The sequence below is a fragment of the Salvelinus sp. IW2-2015 genome, unplaced genomic scaffold, assembly GCF_002910315.2.
Source record: "Salvelinus sp. IW2-2015 unplaced genomic scaffold, ASM291031v2 Un_scaffold924, whole genome shotgun sequence".
Lineage (NCBI taxonomy): Eukaryota > Metazoa > Chordata > Actinopteri > Salmoniformes > Salmonidae > Salvelinus > Salvelinus sp. IW2-2015.
The window spans coordinates 345,887-365,204 of record NW_019942649.1 but is presented as its reverse complement, the minus strand read 5'-3'; the positions used below and the strand labels follow the sequence as shown (position 1 = coordinate 365,204).

Sequence of the window (19,318 nt, the reverse complement as noted above, 5' to 3'; positions counted from 1 at the left end):
CTATATATAAATGAATTCCAACTACCATCCATCACACTTGCTTCTATGTATTAATTAAATGATATTCCACCAGCAGACCATGTCTATGTATTATATTAAATATATTCCCCAGCATCACACCATGTCTATGTATTATATAAATGATATTTCCACCCAGTCCACACCATGTCTATGTATTATTAAATGATATTCCCCCAGTCACACCATGTCTAGTATTATATTAAATGATATTCCACCCAGTACAGACCATGTCTAGTATATATATTAAATGATATTCCCCTAGTACACCATGTCTATGTATTATATTAAATTATATCCACCAGTCTAACACACCATGTCTATGTATTATATTAAATGATATCCCCAGTCACACCATGTCTATGTATTTATATTAAATGATATTCCCCAGTCACACAGTCTGTATTATATTTAATGATATCCCACCAGTCACACCATCGTCATATGTATTATATGTAAATGATTTATTCCCCCAGATCACACCATGTCATGATATATTAAATTGATATATCCCCCAGTCACACCATGTCTATGTATTATATAAATGATATCCCCAGTTCACACCATGTCTATTATTATATTAAATGAATCACCACATCACCATGTCTATGTATTATATTAAATGATATTCCACCAGTCAACCATGTCTATGTATTATATTAAATGATATTCCACCCAGTCAGACCATGTCTATGTATTATATTAAATATATTCCCCAGTATTTATATATAAAATTCCCAGTCACACCATTGTCTATGATTAATATTAAACTGATATATCCACCAGTCACACACCATGTCTATGTATTATTAAAGATATTCCACCAGTCATCAACCACACCAATGTCTATGAATATTAAAAATGATATTCCACCAGTCACACCATGTCTATATATATAAATGATATTCCCCCAGTCACCACCATGTCTATGTATTATATTAAAATGATATATCCACCAGTCACACCATTGTCTATGTATTCATATTAAATGAATTCCCCCAGTCACCACTATGTCATTAATTAAATGAATTCCCCCCAGTCACGACCATGTCTATGTAATTATATTAAATGAATATCCACCAGTCACACCATGTCTATGATGTATAATTAAATGATTATTCCACCCAGTCAACCATGTCTAGTTATTATATTAATGTATTATTCCACCAGTCAGCACCACAGTCTATGTATATATTAAATGATATTCCCCCAGTTCACACCATGTCTATGTATATATAAATGATATTCCCCCAGTCAACCATGTCTATGTATTATATTAAATATATTCCACCCAGTCACACACCATGTCTATGTATTATATATAAATGATATTCCACCAGTCACTCACACACCATGTCTATGTATTATAATAATGATATTCCACCAGTCACGCACCATAGTCTATGTATTATATTAAATGATATTCCCCCAGTCACACCATGTCTATGTATATATATAAATAATTCCACCAGTCAGTCACACCATGTCTATGTATTATATAAATGATATTCCCCCAGTCACACCATGTCTATGTATATATATAAATGATATTCCCACCAGTCAACCATGTCTATTTATTATATTAAATGATATTCCTCAACCAGTCACACCATGTCTATGTATATATTAAATGATATTCCACCAGTCACAACCATGTCTATTATTATTATTAAATGATATTCCCACCAGTCACACCCATGTCTATGTATTATATTAAATGATATTTCCCCAGTCACACATCTATGTATTATAATTAAATGATATTCCACCCAGTCAACCAGATCCTATGTATTATATAAATGATATACACAGTCAGCACCATGTCTATGTATTATATTAAAATATATTCCCCACAGTCACACCATCTTCTATTATTATATTAAATGATATTCCACCAGTCCACACCATGTCTATGTATTAAATTAAATGATATTCCACCAGTCACACCATGTCTATGATTATATTAAATGAATCCCCCAGTCAGCACCATGTCTAGTATATATTAAATGATATTCCCCAGTCACACCATGTCTATGTATATATTAAATAATTCCACCCAGTCACACCATGTCTATGTATTATATTAAATGATATTCCCCCAGTCACACCAGTTCTATGTATTATATTAAAATGATATTCCCCCAGTCATCAAACCACCCCATGTCTATGTATTATATATAAATGATATCCCCAGTCACACATGTCTATTACTTAATTAAATAATTCACCAGTCAGCACCATGTCTATGTATTATATAAAGATATTCCCCAGTCACACCAAGGTCTATGTATTATATAAATAATATTCCACCAGTCAGTCAACACACCATGTCTATGTATTATATTAAATGATATTCCACCGGTCAGTCAGCCAACCACTGTCATGAGACCTGACAGTTTATAGAATCGTTTCTGGTCAAAGTACCTATGAGACCTTAGCAGACTTAGCAGACAGACAGAATAAAAGAGATGAATGAGAACGTTGCTGTCCACAAGCAGCCGTGTTGCTCTTGGAGACAGAACAGAAAGGACACATGAATATTACAGATTAAAATGACTTTCGTAGAGGGCTAGGCCTATATGCTGAAAACATTACACAGAGCAGGACATAAGCTGGCTGGCTGGATGTAGAGAGCAGTTTGCTGCTATACTGCTGAAAGCAGACCGAGTTGAACAACATGGTGTACCCTGTTACATGTACCTCATTGATAAACTTTAAAAATCAGAGTGTTGATACTGACAATCAAACACTCTTTAAAATCAGCTGCATTGATAGCCTGATTCTCTTCTTATCAGCTGTATTGATACCTGATTCTCTTCCTATCAGCGTTTATACCGATCATCAGTCTCAGCAGCTGTACCTGCATCAGGTAAGTAACCATAGAGATCATGGGAGCAAGAACAGCTCTCTAACCCTCAGGATGCTACAGGCTGGACCGGAAGAGAGAAACCAGTCCTTTCAACCAATCAGCAGCAAGAAGAGCGCCGTACTTTACGGTGCCGTGAGATCGATATGCTACTCAACAGCGTGTGGTCGATCTGATCCTCCGCCCCAGAACCTCCCCGTACCGCCGCCTCCGAACGCCACTCCACGTTAGTATCGTCCTTAGCACTGGTCTCGACAGTAGGACAACAGCCGTTTCTCCTCGCACCAGGCCCGAGCCTCGTGCCCCCCACCTCCCTCCCCTCTTGTCCACCTTGTTGCCCAGGAAACGAAGGGAAACCTCTCTGCGGTCTCCGTACGTCAGAGTAACACAATGAACTCTTTCTTCCAGCTGGCCAGGTTCTGGAAGCTGTGCAGGTCGTCCACAGCGAAGGTGAGGAGGCAGCAGTCGGCGCCACGGTAGAACGGCGTCCTCAGGGACTTGAAGCGCTCCTGACCAGCCGTGTCCCAGATCTGAAGGGTCACCAGGCGTCCGTCCACCTGGAGGAAGTGAATGAAAACATGAATTGTCCCGAAGAGAAACCTTTATTGCCCCCAAAGACAATTAGATTTGTACATAATATACACAGCCATCATAAAGATATAAAACAGTAGAGTCAATGACAGTAGTACAGCAAAACAATACCTTTATGAAAACACATTTTTATGGGGTCAAAAAGTAATCCACTGCACTAGCCTATAGAGAGAACAGAACAAATTACTGCTCAACATGCCCCCCCAGGAATTTGAATTTACAAACCGAATTACGAACTGTATCCACGTGTTGTCTGCTGTAATTACTGCATGTACTTATGTATTTATGCACTCACGTGCGGATGCTCTGGTTTGTTGAGATGCAAGACACATTATAATAATTATTATTATTATTCAATTTCAGACAGACCTTGGCTCTATCTCCTCGCCGCCTCCTCAATCTTATTGGAGAAGGTCCAAGGTCCCTCCCCTTATTTTACATTTTGAGAAGAAGGCAAGGGGATATAATGCCACCACGAATGAAGAAAAGATTCATTCAGAAAGGGCTCTAATCTGACCTCCAGGTCTCTGTTGAGGAACTCCACCCCGATGGTGTGGAAGGACTGGGCGTCGAAGCGGTCCGTCACGTAGCGGTTCATTAAGGAAGACTTCCCCACGCCACCGTCCCCCAGCAGGATCACCTTTAACAGCAGGCTCTTCCCGCTCATCACAACCCCCCCGCCGCTGCTTGTCTCCGCAGCTCACCAGGCCGTTCCGTGGCAAGGCCCCCTCCCTCCGCTGGCAGGCTGGCTAGCCTGGAGCCAAGCCTCCTAGCTGGGTTACTGACCACTGTGACCCAGCCTCCACCTCGTGCTAGGCTACTGGGGTAGTACTATCAGGGTCAATGCAACCTGAAGGATGAGCAGAGAGATTAAACAAACGATCAAATCAAATGTTATTGGTCACGTACACATATTTGGCAGATKATCGCGAGTGTAGCGAAATGCTTATATTCCTAGCTCCAACAGTGCAGTAATACCTAACAATATAAAACATGCAAATCCCCCAAAAAATAAGAAAAATATAAATATTAGAATGTCAGAGTCCGGAATATACAGTTGAAGTCGCAAGTTTACCTTCATTTAGGTTGGAGTCATTAAAACTCATTTTTCAACCACTCCACAAATTTCTTGTTAACAAACTATAGTTTTGGAAAGTCGGTTAGGACATCTACTGTGTGCATGACACAAGTCATTGTTTACAGACAGATTATTTCACTTATAATTCACTGTATCACAATTCCAGTGGGTCAAAAGTTTACATACACTAAGTTGACTGTGGCTTTAAAACAGCTTGGAAAATTCCAGAAAAGTATGTAGCTTGGAAAATTCCAGAAAAGTATGTCATGGCTTTAAAACCTGTTTGGGATAGGGGGCAGCATTTTCACTTTTGCATGAAATGCGTGCCCAGAGTAAACTGCCTGCTACTCTGTCCCAGATGCTAATATATGCATATTATTAGTAGTATTGGATAAAAAAGCACTCTGAAGTTTCTAAAACTGTTTGAATGATGTCTGTGAGTATAACAGAACTCATATGGCAGGTGAAAACCTGAGATAGATTTCCCACTTCCTGGTTGGATTTGAGGTTTGTAGTTTTTCAAAGCTTGGCCTACCGAATACACAGTGTCTATGGGGTAAAGTTGCCCTTCCTAAGGCTTCCACTAGATGGCAACCGTCTTTAGAAACTTGTTTTAGGCTTCTTCTATAAAGGAGGGGGGAATGGGAGCTGAATGAGTCATGGGTCTGGCAGAGTGTCTCAGGCTCGTGACGTGCGCTCCCGACAGAGGTAGCTCTCGTTCCAGTGCTTTGCTACAGACTATGAAATTCTCCAGTTGGAACATTATTGATGATTTATGTTAAAAACATCCTAAAGATTGATTTCATACATCGTTTGATATGTTTCTACGACCTGTAACGGAACTTTTCGAGTTTTTGTCTGGACCTAGTGCTCATGAAGATGGATTACTGGGCTGAACACGCTAACAACTAGTGGCTATTTGGACATAAATTATGGACTTTATGGAACAATACAGTCATTTATTGTCGAACTGGGATTCCTGGGAGTGCATTCAGATGAAGACCATCAAAGGTAAGTCAATATTTATCATGTTTTTTCTAACTTCTGTTGACTCCAACATGGCAGAAATTTCTTTGGCTGGATTTGGTTGGATTGGGCTCTGAGCGCCGTACTCAGATTATGTTTTACCGCAAAGTTTTTTTGAAATTTGACACAGCGGTTGCATTAAGGAGAAGTCTATCTTTAATTCTGTGAATAACACTTGTATCTTTTATCGATGTGTATTATGAGTATTTCTGGGATTTCTGTGGCTATCTGCAAGATCACCGGATGTTTTGGAAACAAAACATTACTGCACGTAACGCGCCAATGTAAACTGAGATTTTTGGATATAAATATGCACATTGTCGAACAAAACATACATGTATTGTGTAACATGATGTCCTATGAGTGTCATCTGATGAAGATCATCAAAGGTTAGTGATTCATTTTATCTATATTTCTGCTTTTTGTGACTCCTATCTTTGGCTTGAAAAATGGCTGTGTTTTTTTGACTTGGCTCTGAACTAACATAATCATATGTTGTGCTTTCGCTGTAAAGCCTTTTTGAAATCGGACACGATGGGTAGATTAACTTCTTGGAACTATAGGGGGTGCTGTTCCGCATTAGCATATTTGGGTCTCCAAATGTTAAGACTGCCTCGTGCTAAATTCTTGATTCGTACAATATGCAATATTATTGTTATTATTGGATAGAAAACACTTTCTAGTTTCTATAGCCGTTGGAATTTTGTCTCTGAGTGGTACAGAACAATATCTACAGCACTTTTCATGACAGGGGTCAGATTTCAGAATGTTTACCCTGATCTGGAGTCTGTTTTTAAGGCGCCAGTGAATGCTATGAAGAAACCGACACTGCCTACGTCTTCCCTGGTGTCTGTACGTCATCACGTTTTTGAATGGAGTTTATTGCACAATCACAGCCACTATAAATCAAAGAAAACGTAGAAGTACCGCTCTCTTCTGCATGCGTCTGCGCAAGATGGGCATCAGACCTGCCTCCTTCCAAATTGTTTTGTTTAGAGAGTATATTTCTCCGCGTCATGTTTTTAGTCGTTATATTTGTTAAAAACATCATAATGTAGTTAATTTGACCGTTTTATAAGCAATTTTATATCCGTTTAGTGCGATTTTGAGGAATTTCTTTGTTGTGCACTCTGAAACTTTGGACACGTTTTGGGGTTCCCGTTCGACTCGTTAGTGATATTTCGAAGGACAGAGGAACATCTATCGACCAAAAGAAGATTACAACATAGAAAGGATACATTGCCCAAGAATCTGATGGAAGACCTAAAGCTCAAAGTAAGCAATATTTAATATGATAAATCGTTGTTCTGTCGAAATATTTTAAACGCATATTTCGCCATGTTTTTGGTTTGTTATCGCGTCACTGTGGCGAACCCTGTATTGAAAAGTAAGGATAATTTTAAAAATGTAAGTCAGCGGTTGCATTAAGACTAATTTGTCTTTCGATTCCTGTCAACCCTGTATTTTTTAGTCAAGTATATGATTTAGCTTTCGATTAAACTAGATCACTTCTGAAAGATGACGTCAGACACTTTTGAGGCTTGATTTCCTAGGTATTTTCATTTGTTAACCACGGTTTTGTAATGGCTAATATGCACCTTTTCGAACAAACTGTATTGTATGTTTGTAAAATGATGTTACAGGAGTGTCATCGGAAGAATTCTGAGAAGGTTAGTGAAAAATTAATATATTTGGGCGGTGATTACCGTTATAGCGCTCTTTGCTGGAAATCGATGCTCTGGTAACGTTTTCACATGTGGTATGCTAACTATCGATTTATTGTGTTTTCGCTGTAAAACGCTTAGAATCTGAAATATTGTCTGGAATCACAAGATCTGGGTCTTTCCATTGCTATGGCTTTGTCTATTCTTATGAAATGTTTTATTAAGAGTAAATTGGTCATACACGTTGCTCTCTATAGTAATTCTAGGTCGTCTTGTGATGGTCGGTGCAATTGTAAAACTGTGATTTTACCTGAAATATGCACTTTTTTCTAACAAAACCTATCCTATACCATAAATATGTTTATCAGAGACTGTCATCTGAAGAGTTTTTTTCTTGTTAGTGGCTATCAATATCTTAGTTTGCCGAATTGGTGATAGCACCTGAAGTAGTAAGAAATGATGGAGTGTAGAAAAGTGGTGTATTTTGTCTAACAGTGTTTAGCTAATAGATTTACATATTTTGTCTTCCTGTAAAACATTTTAAAAATCTGAAATGGTGGCTTTATTCACAGAATCTGTATCTTTCATCTGGTGTCTTGGACTTGTGATTTAATGATATTTAGATGCTACTATCTACTTGTGAAGCTATGCTAGCTATGCTAATCAGTGTGTGGGGGGATGGGGGGTGATCCCGGACCCGGGGTAGAGGCTCGTTAGAGGTTAACAAGATGTTTATCTTTCATTTGCTGTATAGGACTTGTTAATGGTTGAAAGTTACATATTTTAAAAAATATATATGAATTTCCTATTCAGCGGAATTTTGACGAGGGGTTCCGCTAGCGGAACACCTGCGCTAGAAAGGTTAAAAGCTTCTGATAGGCTACTTGACATAATTTGAGTCAATTGGAGATGTACCTGTGGATGTATTTCAATGCCTACCTTTAAACTCAGTGCCTCTTTGCTTGACATCATGGGAAAATCAAAAGAAATCAGCCAAGACCTCTGAAAAAATAAATTTGACCTCCACAAGTCTGGTTCATCCTTGGGAGCAATTTCCAAACGCCTGAAGGTACCACGTTCATTTGTACAAACAATAGTACGCAAGAATAAACACCACGGGACCACGCAGCCGTCATACCGCTCAGGAAGGAGACGCGTTCTGTCTCCTAGAGATGAACGTACTTTGGTGCGAAAAGTGCAACTCAATCCCAGAACAGCAGCAAAGAACCTTGTGAAGATGCTGGAGGAAACAGGTACGAAAGTATCTATATCCACAGTAAAACGAGTCCTATATCGACATAACCTGAAAGGCCGCTCAGCAAGGAAGAAGCCACTGCTCCTGTCGTGGAGAATCGTCTCAGAAATATAACACTCTTACAAGAACTTGTGAATTCAATATAGGCTTTAATACAAAGTATATCATTAGCCTAGATGGTCCGCAAAAACACACCCTTTCACAGAGCTCTGGCTCTGTCTTTATACACACACAGCATATCAGTTCATCACACATGTTAATGAAGTTACTTCCCTCAGGTCATCTGCCACCATTATCTTTCATTTCAGACTTCCTGCTTGTTCATGCCCAATAACGCCTGTATCCGCTCTTGATTATATTATAATGGTGGCAGGACCCTTTCGTGTCCTATGAATGATATATGTATTATGCCTATAGTCCATCTGTTGGTCATTTGGCTGGCACCCTCCTTTGCGTGTCCCTCTGACCTCAGTATGTCCAGCTGTCCTATGCACTCATGGCCTTGCTTTGGTCTCCTGTCCTCTACAATAGACAATGCACTTTAAGTGTCGCCTCTTCCTCTTTTCCCTAAGCTTTTATGCATTTTATGGCTTTGGCCATTATGTCTGTTATTTCTAGGTTTCCTAGTTTCCTCAATAGTGTCATATCAGTCTCTATATGTATCGATATATACTACACTCCAAACCCACCATAAAAAAGCCAGACTACGGTTTGCAACTGCACATGGGGACAAAGATCGTACTTTTGGAGAAATGTCCTCTGGTGTGATGAAACAAAAATAGAACTGTTTGGCCATAATGACCATTGTTATGTTTGGAGGAAAAAGGGGGACGCTTGCAAGCAGAAGAACACCATCCCAACCGTGAAGCACGGGGGTGGCAGCATCATGTTGTGGGGGTGCTTTGCTGCAGGAGAGACTGGTGCACTTCACAAAATAGATGGCATCATGTGGTAAGGGAAATTTGGAATTTGAAAATCATGTGGATATATTGAAGCAACATCTCAAGAAGTCAGTCAGGAAGTTAAACCTTGGTCGCAAATGGGTCTTCCAAATGGACAATGACCCAAAGGATACTTCCAAAGTTGTGTCAAAATTGCTTAAGGACAACAAAGTCAAGGTATTGGAGTGGCCATCACAAAGCCCTGACATCAATCTCATAGAAAATCTGTGGGCAGAACTGAAAAAGCATGTGCAAGCAAGGAGGCCTACAAATCTGACTCAGTTACACCAGCTCTGTCAGGAGGAATGGTCCAGAATTCACCCAACTGATTGTGGAAGGCTACCCAAAACGTTTGACCCAAGTTAAATTATTTAAAGGCAATGCTACCAAATACTGATTGAGTGTATGTATACTTCTGACCCACTGGGAATGTGATGAAAGAAATAAAACCTGAAATAAATAATTCCCTCTACTATTATTCTGACATTTCATTCTTAAAATAAAGTGGTGATCCTAACTGACCTAAGACAGGGGATTTTTACTAGGATTAAATGTCAGGAAATGTGAAAAACTGAGTTTAAATGTATTTGGCTAAGGTGTATGTAAACTTCCGACTTCAACTGTACCTTAGAGACTTATTTATAACTTGTCAGCAATGTCCAGGTCAACGATCTGATCGTGGACTTCAGGAGATAGCACGCCCCTATCCACGGGACCGCAGTGGGCGCGATGGAACCGACGTGGAGAGGGTGAGAAGCTTTAAGTTCCTCAGTGTGCACATCACTGACAACCTGAAATGGTCTATCCACACAGACAGTTTGGTGAAGAAGGTGCATCAGCAACCTCTTCAACCTCAGGAGGCTGAAGATATTCAGATGCACCATTGACAGCATTCTGTCGGGCTGTATCACCGCCTGGTACGGCAACGGCACCGTCTGCAACCTCAGTGCTCTCTAGAGGGTGGTGCGGTCAGCCCAACACATCACCAGGGGCACAGTACCTTCAGCCATTTGGGAATTGCTCCCAAGAATGAACCAGACTTGTGGAGGTCTACAATTTATTTTCTGAGGTCTTGGCTGATTTCTTTTGATTTTCCCATAATGTCAAGCAAAGAGGCACTGAGTNTCCCAACCGTGAAGCACGGGGGTGGCAGCATCATGTTGTGGGGGTGCTTTGCTGCAGGAGAGACTGGTGCACTTCACAAAATAGATGGCATCATGTGGTAAGGGAAATTTGGAATTTGAAAATCATGTGGATATATTGAAGCAACATCTCAAGAAGTCAGTCAGGAAGTTAAACCTTGGTCGCAAATGGGTCTTCCAAATGGACAATGACCCAAAGGATACTTCCAAAGTTGTGTCAAAATTGCTTAAGGACAACAAAGTCAAGGTATTGGAGTGGCCATCACAAAGCCCTGACATCAATCTCATAGAAAATCTGTGGGCAGAACTGAAAAAGCATGTGCAAGCAAGGAGGCCTACAAATCTGACTCAGTTACACCAGCTCTGTCAGGAGGAATGGTCCAGAATTCACCCAACTGATTGTGGAAGGCTACCCAAAACGTTTGACCCAAGTTAAATTATTTAAAGGCAATGCTACCAAATACTGATTGAGTGTATGTATACTTCTGACCCACTGGGAATGTGATGAAAGAAATAAAACCTGAAATAAATAATTCCCTCTACTATTATTCTGACATTTCATTCTTAAAATAAAGTGGTGATCCTAACTGACCTAAGACAGGGGATTTTTACTAGGATTAAATGTCAGGAAATGTGAAAAACTGAGTTTAAATGTATTTGGCTAAGGTGTATGTAAACTTCCGACTTCAACTGTACCTTAGAGACTTATTTATAACTTGTCAGCAATGTCCAGGTCAACGATCTGATCGTGGACTTCAGGAGATAGCACGCCCCTATCCACGGGACCGCAGTGGGCGCGATGGAACCGACGTGGAGAGGGTGAGAAGCTTTAAGTTCCTCAGTGTGCACATCACTGACAACCTGAAATGGTCTATCCACACAGACAGTTTGGTGAAGAAGGTGCATCAGCAACCTCTTCAACCTCAGGAGGCTGAAGATATTCAGATGCACCATTGACAGCATTCTGTCGGGCTGTATCACCGCCTGGTACGGCAACGGCACCGTCTGCAACCTCAGTGCTCTCTAGAGGGTGGTGCGGTCAGCCCAACACATCACCAGGGGCACAGTACCTTCAGCCATTTGGGAATTGCTCCCAAGAATGAACCAGACTTGTGGAGGTCTACAATTTATTTTCTGAGGTCTTGGCTGATTTCTTTTGATTTTCCCATAATGTCAAGCAAAGAGGCACTGAGTTTAAAGGTAGGCCTTGAAATACATCTCCAATTGACTCAAATGATGTCAATTAGCCTATCAGAAGCTTTTAAAGCCATGACATCATTTTCTGGAATTTTCCAAGCTGTTTTAAAGGCACAGTCAACTTAGTGTCTGTAAACTTTTGACCCACTGGAATTGTGATACAGTGAATTAAAAGTGAAATAATCTGTCTGTAAACTATTGTTGGAAAAATGACTTGTGTCATACACACAGTAGATGTCCTAACCGACTTTCCAAAACTATAGTTTGTTAACCAAAAATGTGTGGTGGTTGAAAAACGAGTTTTAATGACTCCAACCTAAGTGTATATAAACTTCCGACTTCAACTGTATGTAATGACTAACATGACAAGAGGGACTGATGCACTAACCAATTTCGAAATTGCACCTTATGCATTCTACTATTACAATTTAAGAGTAAGATTAAGTTCCTTTAAAAAACCAGCAACCCCCCACTGACCCCCCACGTCCCCTCTAAGGGGCGCACCCCACAGTTTGGGACACACTGATTTAGTTCAGTTACCTTCGCCTTTGTGGGTACAGAAACAATGGTGGACATCTTGAAGAGAGTGGGGATAAGAGACTGGGATAGTTTTAATATGTCCATAATCATTCCAGCCAGCTGGTCTGGGCCAGCAGCCTTGCAAGGGTTAACACGCTTAAATGTCTTACTCATGTCATCAGTGGGAACAACATCCTCTATGCACTTCCTGATGAATTCAGTCACCGAGTCAGTGTATAAGTCAATGATATTCTCAGAGAGAACTCGGAACATATCCTAGTACACATGATCAAAACAATCTTGAAGCATAGATTCCAATTGGTCAGACCAACATTGAACAGTCCTTACAACGGGTACTTCCTGTTTCAGTTTCTGCCTATAGGAAGGGAGGCGTGATCTGATTTGATGAATTAAGGGCGGATGGAGGGCCTTGGAGCCGTCCTGGAAGGGGGGAGTAACAATGGTCAATAATTCTTGATGAGCGAGTAGGGCAGGCGATGTGTTTATAAAACTTTGGTTTTCCTTAGGATTTGCTCTATTAAAGTCCCCAGCTACAATAAATTCGGCCTAAGGATATGCGGTTCCAGTTTGCACAAAGTCCAGTGTAGTTCCACGAGAGCCATAACAGTGTCAGCTTGAGGGGGAATATACACGGCCTAGACGATGACCGCAAATAATTCTCTCAGGAGGTAATGCGGTCGGCATTTGATAGTGAGGTATTCCAGATCGGGAGAACAAAAGGACTTTAATTCCTGTACGCTACCACAATCACACCATGAGTACTTAATCATGAAACACACCTCTGCCTTTCTTTTTCCCAAAGAGTTCTTTCTTCCTGTCCGCGCAATGTACAGAGAACCCTGCTGGCTGTATGGATGGGGACAATATATCTGCAGAGAGCCATGATGTTACAGTCCCTGATGTCTCTCTGGAAGGAGATCCTCGCCCTGAATTCGTCTACTTTATTGTCCAGGGACTGAACATTTGAGAGTAATATACTCGGAAGCGGTGGATGGTATGCACGCCTCCTGAGTCAGACTAAATGCCCACTCCCTATTCCTCTTCTCCGTCGGCGGCGTTTTGGAGCAGCCCCTGAGATGAGTGGAAATGCTTCTGGGGGTACAAACAAAGGATCCAATTCATGAAAGTCTAATTTCTGGTCGATAATGTTGGTGAGTGACCGCTGATCTAATATCCAAAACATATTTTTATCAGAAAGTAATAAAGCAATAAACATTCTGAACAATTAATATAAAGAAATAACACAAAAAATGTAAATACTGCAAAGTTGACTAGGAGCTAGGAATAGGGCGACGCTGTCTATCGACACCATCTTGTACCTTTCAGTTAACAGCAGCATTACAATCTATATAAAATCACAGACCACACTCATTGACAAGCATTGGCTTTATGTTCATGAAAGGCCGAAGACCTAACAGCAACCTGAGAGATACATGCTGGTAGACACTGACAATGAGCAACACAACTTAGGCCTAGACAGAACAACATCAAGTGCGTCTCTCACCAGAGAGAAGGTACGAGATGAGAAGAGTAGCTAGAGACAGAACACCATCAAGGCTGCTTTCACCAGCAAAAGTGGAGAGAGAGAGTAGCTAGAGAACAGAACCACACACGTGGCTTCTTCACCAGCGAGGAGAAGTGGAGAAGGAGAGTAGCTTGAACAGAAAACATCAAGTGCTGTCTTACTAGGAGGAAAGTGGCAGAGAAAGAGAGTAGCTGAACAGAACCACATCACGTGGCTGTCTTTCACCCAGAGAATGGAGAGAGAGGAGTAGCTAGAGACAGAACACATCAAAGGCTGCTTCACCGCAGGAGAAGTGGAGAGAAGAGAGTAGCTGGAGACAGAACAACATCAAATGGCTGTCTTTCACCAGGAGGAAGAAGTGGAGAGAGACGAGAAGTAGCTAAGACAGAACCACATACAAGTGGCTGTCTTTCACTAGGAGGAGAAGTGGAGAGAGAGAGATAGCTAGAGACAAACCACATCAAGGCTCGTCTCACCCAGAGGAAGTGAAGAAGAGATAGCTGGAGACAGAACAACATTCAAGTGCTGTCTTTCACCAGGAGTGAGAGTGGAAGAGAGAATAGTAGAGACAGAACACATCAACTGGCTTGTCTTTCACTCAGAGAGGAAATGAGAGAAGAGAGAGCTAGCAGAGACAGAACCACATCTAGTGGTCGTCTTTACTCAGGAGTGAAAGTGGAAGGAGAAGTAGCAGAGACAGAACACTCAAGATGCTGTCTTTCACTAAGAGGAGAGTGGAGAAAAGAATAGCTAAGGACAGAACCACATCAATGGCTTCTTTCACAGGAGGAGAAGTGGAGAGAGAGAGAGTAGCTAAGACAGAACCACAATAGTGGCTGTCTTTTCACCAGGAAAGGCAGATGGAGAGAGAGAGTAGCTAGAGAAGAACCACATCAAGTGGCTGTTCTTTCACCAGGAGAAGTGGAGAGACAGAGTAAGCTGAGACAGAACCACATCCATCGGCTGTCTTTCACCAGGAGAAGTGAGAGAGAGAGAGTAGCTAGAGACAGACCACATCAAGTGGCTGTCTTTCACCAGAGAGAAAGTGGAGAGACGAGAGAGTATAGAACAGAACCACATCAAGTGGCTGTCTCTTCACCAGGAGAGAAGTGGAGAGAGAGAGAGTAGCTAGAGAAGAACCACATCAAGTCTTGGCTGTCTTCACCGAGTAGAGACGATAGAGGAGAGAGTAGCTAGAAGCCAAACCACATCAAGTGGCTGTCTTTCACGCGAGAAAGTGGCAGAGACGAGAGTAGCTAGAGACAGAACCACATCAAGTGCGCTGTCTTTCACCAGGAGAGAATGGAGAAGAGAGTAGCTAGAGACAGAACCACATCAAGTGCCTGTCTATCTTTCCACCAGGAGAAATGGAGAGAGGAGAGCTAGAGAAGAACCACATCCAATGTGGCTGTCTTTCACATAGGAGGAAAGTGAGAAGAAGTACTAGAGCAGAACCACATCAATGAGCTGCTTTCACACGAGAGAAGTGGAAGATGAGAGATAGCCTTAGAGACAGAACCACATCAAGTGGCTGTCTTTCACCAGGAGGAGAAGTGGAGAGAGAGAGTAGCTAGAGACAGAACCACATCAAGTGGCTGTCTTTCACCAGGAGAAGTGGAGAGAGAGAGTAGCTAGAGACAGAACCACATCAAGTGGCTGTCTTTCACCAGGAGGAGAAGTGGAGAGAGAGAGAGTAGCTAGAGACAGAACAAGAGAGAGTGGTTACTAAAATGTACAAACTAAAATAGCAGCAGCCTTAAAAATGGTAACAACACTACTGATACAACAACAATCTCTTCTCACACCCACTGTATCTGGAGCTATTTGCACGTGATGCCCCTCCTGTATGAGATATGCTGGGTATAGAGATGTGTAAGATCGCCGGGGTGGTTGTCCTTAGGGACACCTGATAGGGGTGAATGACCCAGAGAAACTCCCCCTCTAACAAACCCAGGGATTGGTTGAGCTGGAGATTGGCAAGTCGTAAAATGTACCACTGATGAGCTAAAGTTACTCTGCTGTACATCACGACGCCCATGTTGTTGATAACAATGTATAGGAAGCAACCCTGAACCCGTGTACAGTATGGTTGAAAATCACATGGGGGAAATACATATTAATGCTGCAAGTGACATGGTTCTTGATTTACAATACAGCTTTAGTAAACCGCTTCTTATTATGCCACATATCTGAAATGTGGATGAGAGATCCCAAGAATAGATAGTTAGCTAACTCACAACAACTCAGAATGTACTCTTCACTACCAGAGATTTCCATAACAACAACGATGAGTCAGGAAGATAAGCACACGACTGACTCAGGTACACCCGACACTGAGCCTGCGTTGCTCCATGACTGCACAAGCTTGCCGTCAAAAGCTGTTTCATTGGGTGATTCTCAACAAACATGACCCAAAAAAAAAGAAACATTTTCCACCATAATTCTTCTTGGATCACTAATATTAGGATCTGTATTAATCTATTTCATAATTATTTTTATGTTTATTGATCATATATTATGCATTTTACCACAATTACCAACGCAAAAATTCTCATTACTGCAATAGTTTATGTCCAAGTCCAAAAAAGCTAAACAAATCAATTTCTAATATATCTTTATTTTTTTACATTCCTCACCTAATAAAAAGGCCATGACACTGATTTATTTTTTATTTTTTATGTATTAACATTTATTTCGCCATTTCTCATTACCGCAACACAAAACATTTTCTGAATCTTGTTTTTGTCATAATTACTTGTGTATCCATGTTGTTGTTTTTTTTATGTACACATTTGTATAAAGAACAAAAGGCACACTATCAGATTAAGCCAAAATTACTAAAGTAGACATTTTATTTTCCTAAATATCGGTGCAATAAGGTAATGATAAGCAGGTTTCGGAGATGAGAATGCATGTTTCGTTAATGAGGGTTTTATAGTTTGAAAAACTGTACTGAGCTCTATTAGAGATTCAGTAACCCAATACATCAAACTGTGTCAGTTGATAATCCCAAATGACTTGCATAAAACTAAAATCACGGATCAAAATGCAATTGACTAAAATACCCCTTATTTAATCCTCAGTATAAGGACTGTAATTACATACATGTATCTTCAAAAGTCAAAAATGGACTTAAGCATAAAAAAAGTTACTTAAATGTAACATTTCCAAGGTCTTTCCAGGTAATATTGCCGTATTAGTACACGGATGTGTGTGGTTCTTTAGATGTATTTGTAAATTGAATGGGATGGCATAACATGATATGCCTAAAGTATCTAAATATGTGAGATATGGACCAAAAAATGTCTTGGGATATCAAACAACAGTATAAGTAAGTGCTAAAACAGGTACACTTGTCAAAATGGGGAATAACCTCCTTTAAGTGGCGGTTTCTCTTTGCTGAAAAACAAACTCTAGATTGTAAGTAAATTAAATGGGGTTTATAAACCTATATTTCTTGACTACCACCTACCTAATCAAATAACTGTTTTACAAATAATCCATACAATAGGTGTAAGCAATGGTCCTAGTAAATAATGACAGCTACCAGCACATCACACCCATTGATTATACATTAGAATGAGTTTATTATTACTACAGAAATCTCATCTAAAAATGATGCAGTAATGAGAAATGTGTGTTTGGTAATCAAATAAAATGTTATGTGTCACATGTGCCGAATACAAACAGGTGTAGACCTTACAGTGAAATGCTTACTTACTTACAAGCCAACAATGTAGTTTTAAGAAAAATACCTAAAAATTAAAAAGTAACAAATAATTAAAGAGCAGCAGTAAAATAACAAGAGGGGCCCTTAGCTCAATCTGCAAGTAATAGGAGACTGCCATTATGAATCAGCAAATAATTGACCACATCAGTAAAGCCCATTCATGCCTCCATGTTGGTAAGGTAATGGTTCTTCAAGTTTATCCCAATTTTAGCATTTTAGTCATTTCGGTAATGAGAAAGTTGAGTGTTGTAAAGAGGGTGTTTGAGAATTCGATCCTCATTCTGAAGGTATATAAACTCATCTAACGACTGCTCCTCTAGTCTAGATGATGTATCATGGGTGAATAACACTTTATTTTAAGAAAAAATATATATATATATTTTTTTTACAGCAACTTGAAAAAGTGTTATGGTAATGAGTGTTTTTATATAATAAATAGTATAGTTTAATGTAAACTTATATTCATGTAAAAAATATATATAATTTATGTTGGAGTGTGCCCCTGGTTATCCGCAAATAAGAAAACAAGAAAATGGTGCCGTCTGGTTTGTTTAATATAGGGACATTTAAATTATTTATACTTTTACTTTAGACACTGTGTCATGAACTAGGGATCTTAGTCTTCAGAAAGATAGAAAACCATGATGCATCTGCAACAAACTAACTCAATTTGCTACTGCCATATGACTAAAACTGGTTTCATGATTATCACCGAATTGATTAGAGGCTAACCAACTACTGTACCTATTAACGTTATATTGTTGTTCTGATGCAATTTTATTGTAGAGAATGAAATCGGAGGGTTCCCATTTCGTAAATGCAGCTAGATATTACACAGGACATCTAGCTAGATATAGGGATGAATAGCTGGCAAATGAAATGGCGGTGATGATAACAAAATGCCAAACAGTAGCCAGCTAGCCTAGCCAGCTAGCCTGTTACCGTTAGCTAGCTATCTACTGGGATAGGTTGTGTTGTTGATATCAATTGTTCTGAATTATTAAACCAAACTACGAATAAATAGACCGGTTTGATCAAACACGCACCATATTCAATATTACTACATGTGACTGCATTAATTTAAGGCGTAAATCGTTTTCGTTACCTCATTTTGTACGGTGTTATAAATCGTAGCTTGCCCAGTTTTGCATCTGAGATTTGACGTACTGTGAACACTTGCTTGTTGAGGCGCGTCCCCAGTATTTTCCAGTCCAGGGTTATAATTAGTACAAACGGTTGCAAACAGTTTCATTTTGCAACAAACCCGAGATTTTATATTAGACAAATTCAAGGTAGGTCGCTCCCCGTTTCATTCCGTTTGCTTCCGTTTAAGAAACGTTTTGCAACAGAATTGGCGTAATGAATACAACCCTGAGTCCAGTCGCGACGCTTGGTCCTAAAGCCCGCGTTGTTTCTGCCCATCCCTGGTCCATCTATTTATTTTGCTGTCAAATTTGGTCCATGCTCTTTGAGTCTGGATAATTCGACATGTTCAAATAGTCCTGCTTTGACTGTATATATTCTCTATTTTTTTAATGATTTTTTTCACGTTTTATCGTTGAAGAAAATAATGTGAAATTGCACAGTCAGTGTGTGATTCCACTCCAGAACTGTAGATGGTAGTAAGGCAGCAAGAGTTTTTTTATTTGACCTTTATTTAACTAGGCAAGTCAGTTTTAGTTTTATTTATTTTTTATTTTTGAGAAAAATCAGTATACTTATAAGAAGTATACAAACAGACAATG

The 19,318-nt window shown here is 40.1% G+C and overlaps 1 protein-coding gene across 1 annotated transcript in view; it reads right to left on the bottom strand.

Annotated features, from left to right (window-relative positions):
• Window positions 1–18,832, bottom strand: part of LOC112069179 (ras-related protein Rab-9B) — a 22,699-nt gene extending 3,867 nt beyond the window's left edge. The window contains exons 1-3 of the mRNA XM_070438443.1: window positions 18,679–18,832; window positions 3,993–4,325; window positions 3,274–3,441 (exon numbers count right to left, since the gene is read on the bottom strand). Coding sequence (XP_070294544.1) covers window positions 3,274–3,441; window positions 3,993–4,142 — 318 coding nt within the window. The 5' untranslated portion in view covers window positions 4,143–4,325; window positions 18,679–18,832. The remainder of the gene's footprint in view (window positions 1–3,273; window positions 3,442–3,992; window positions 4,326–18,678) is intronic.
• Window positions 18,833–19,318: the final 486 nt, after the last annotated feature.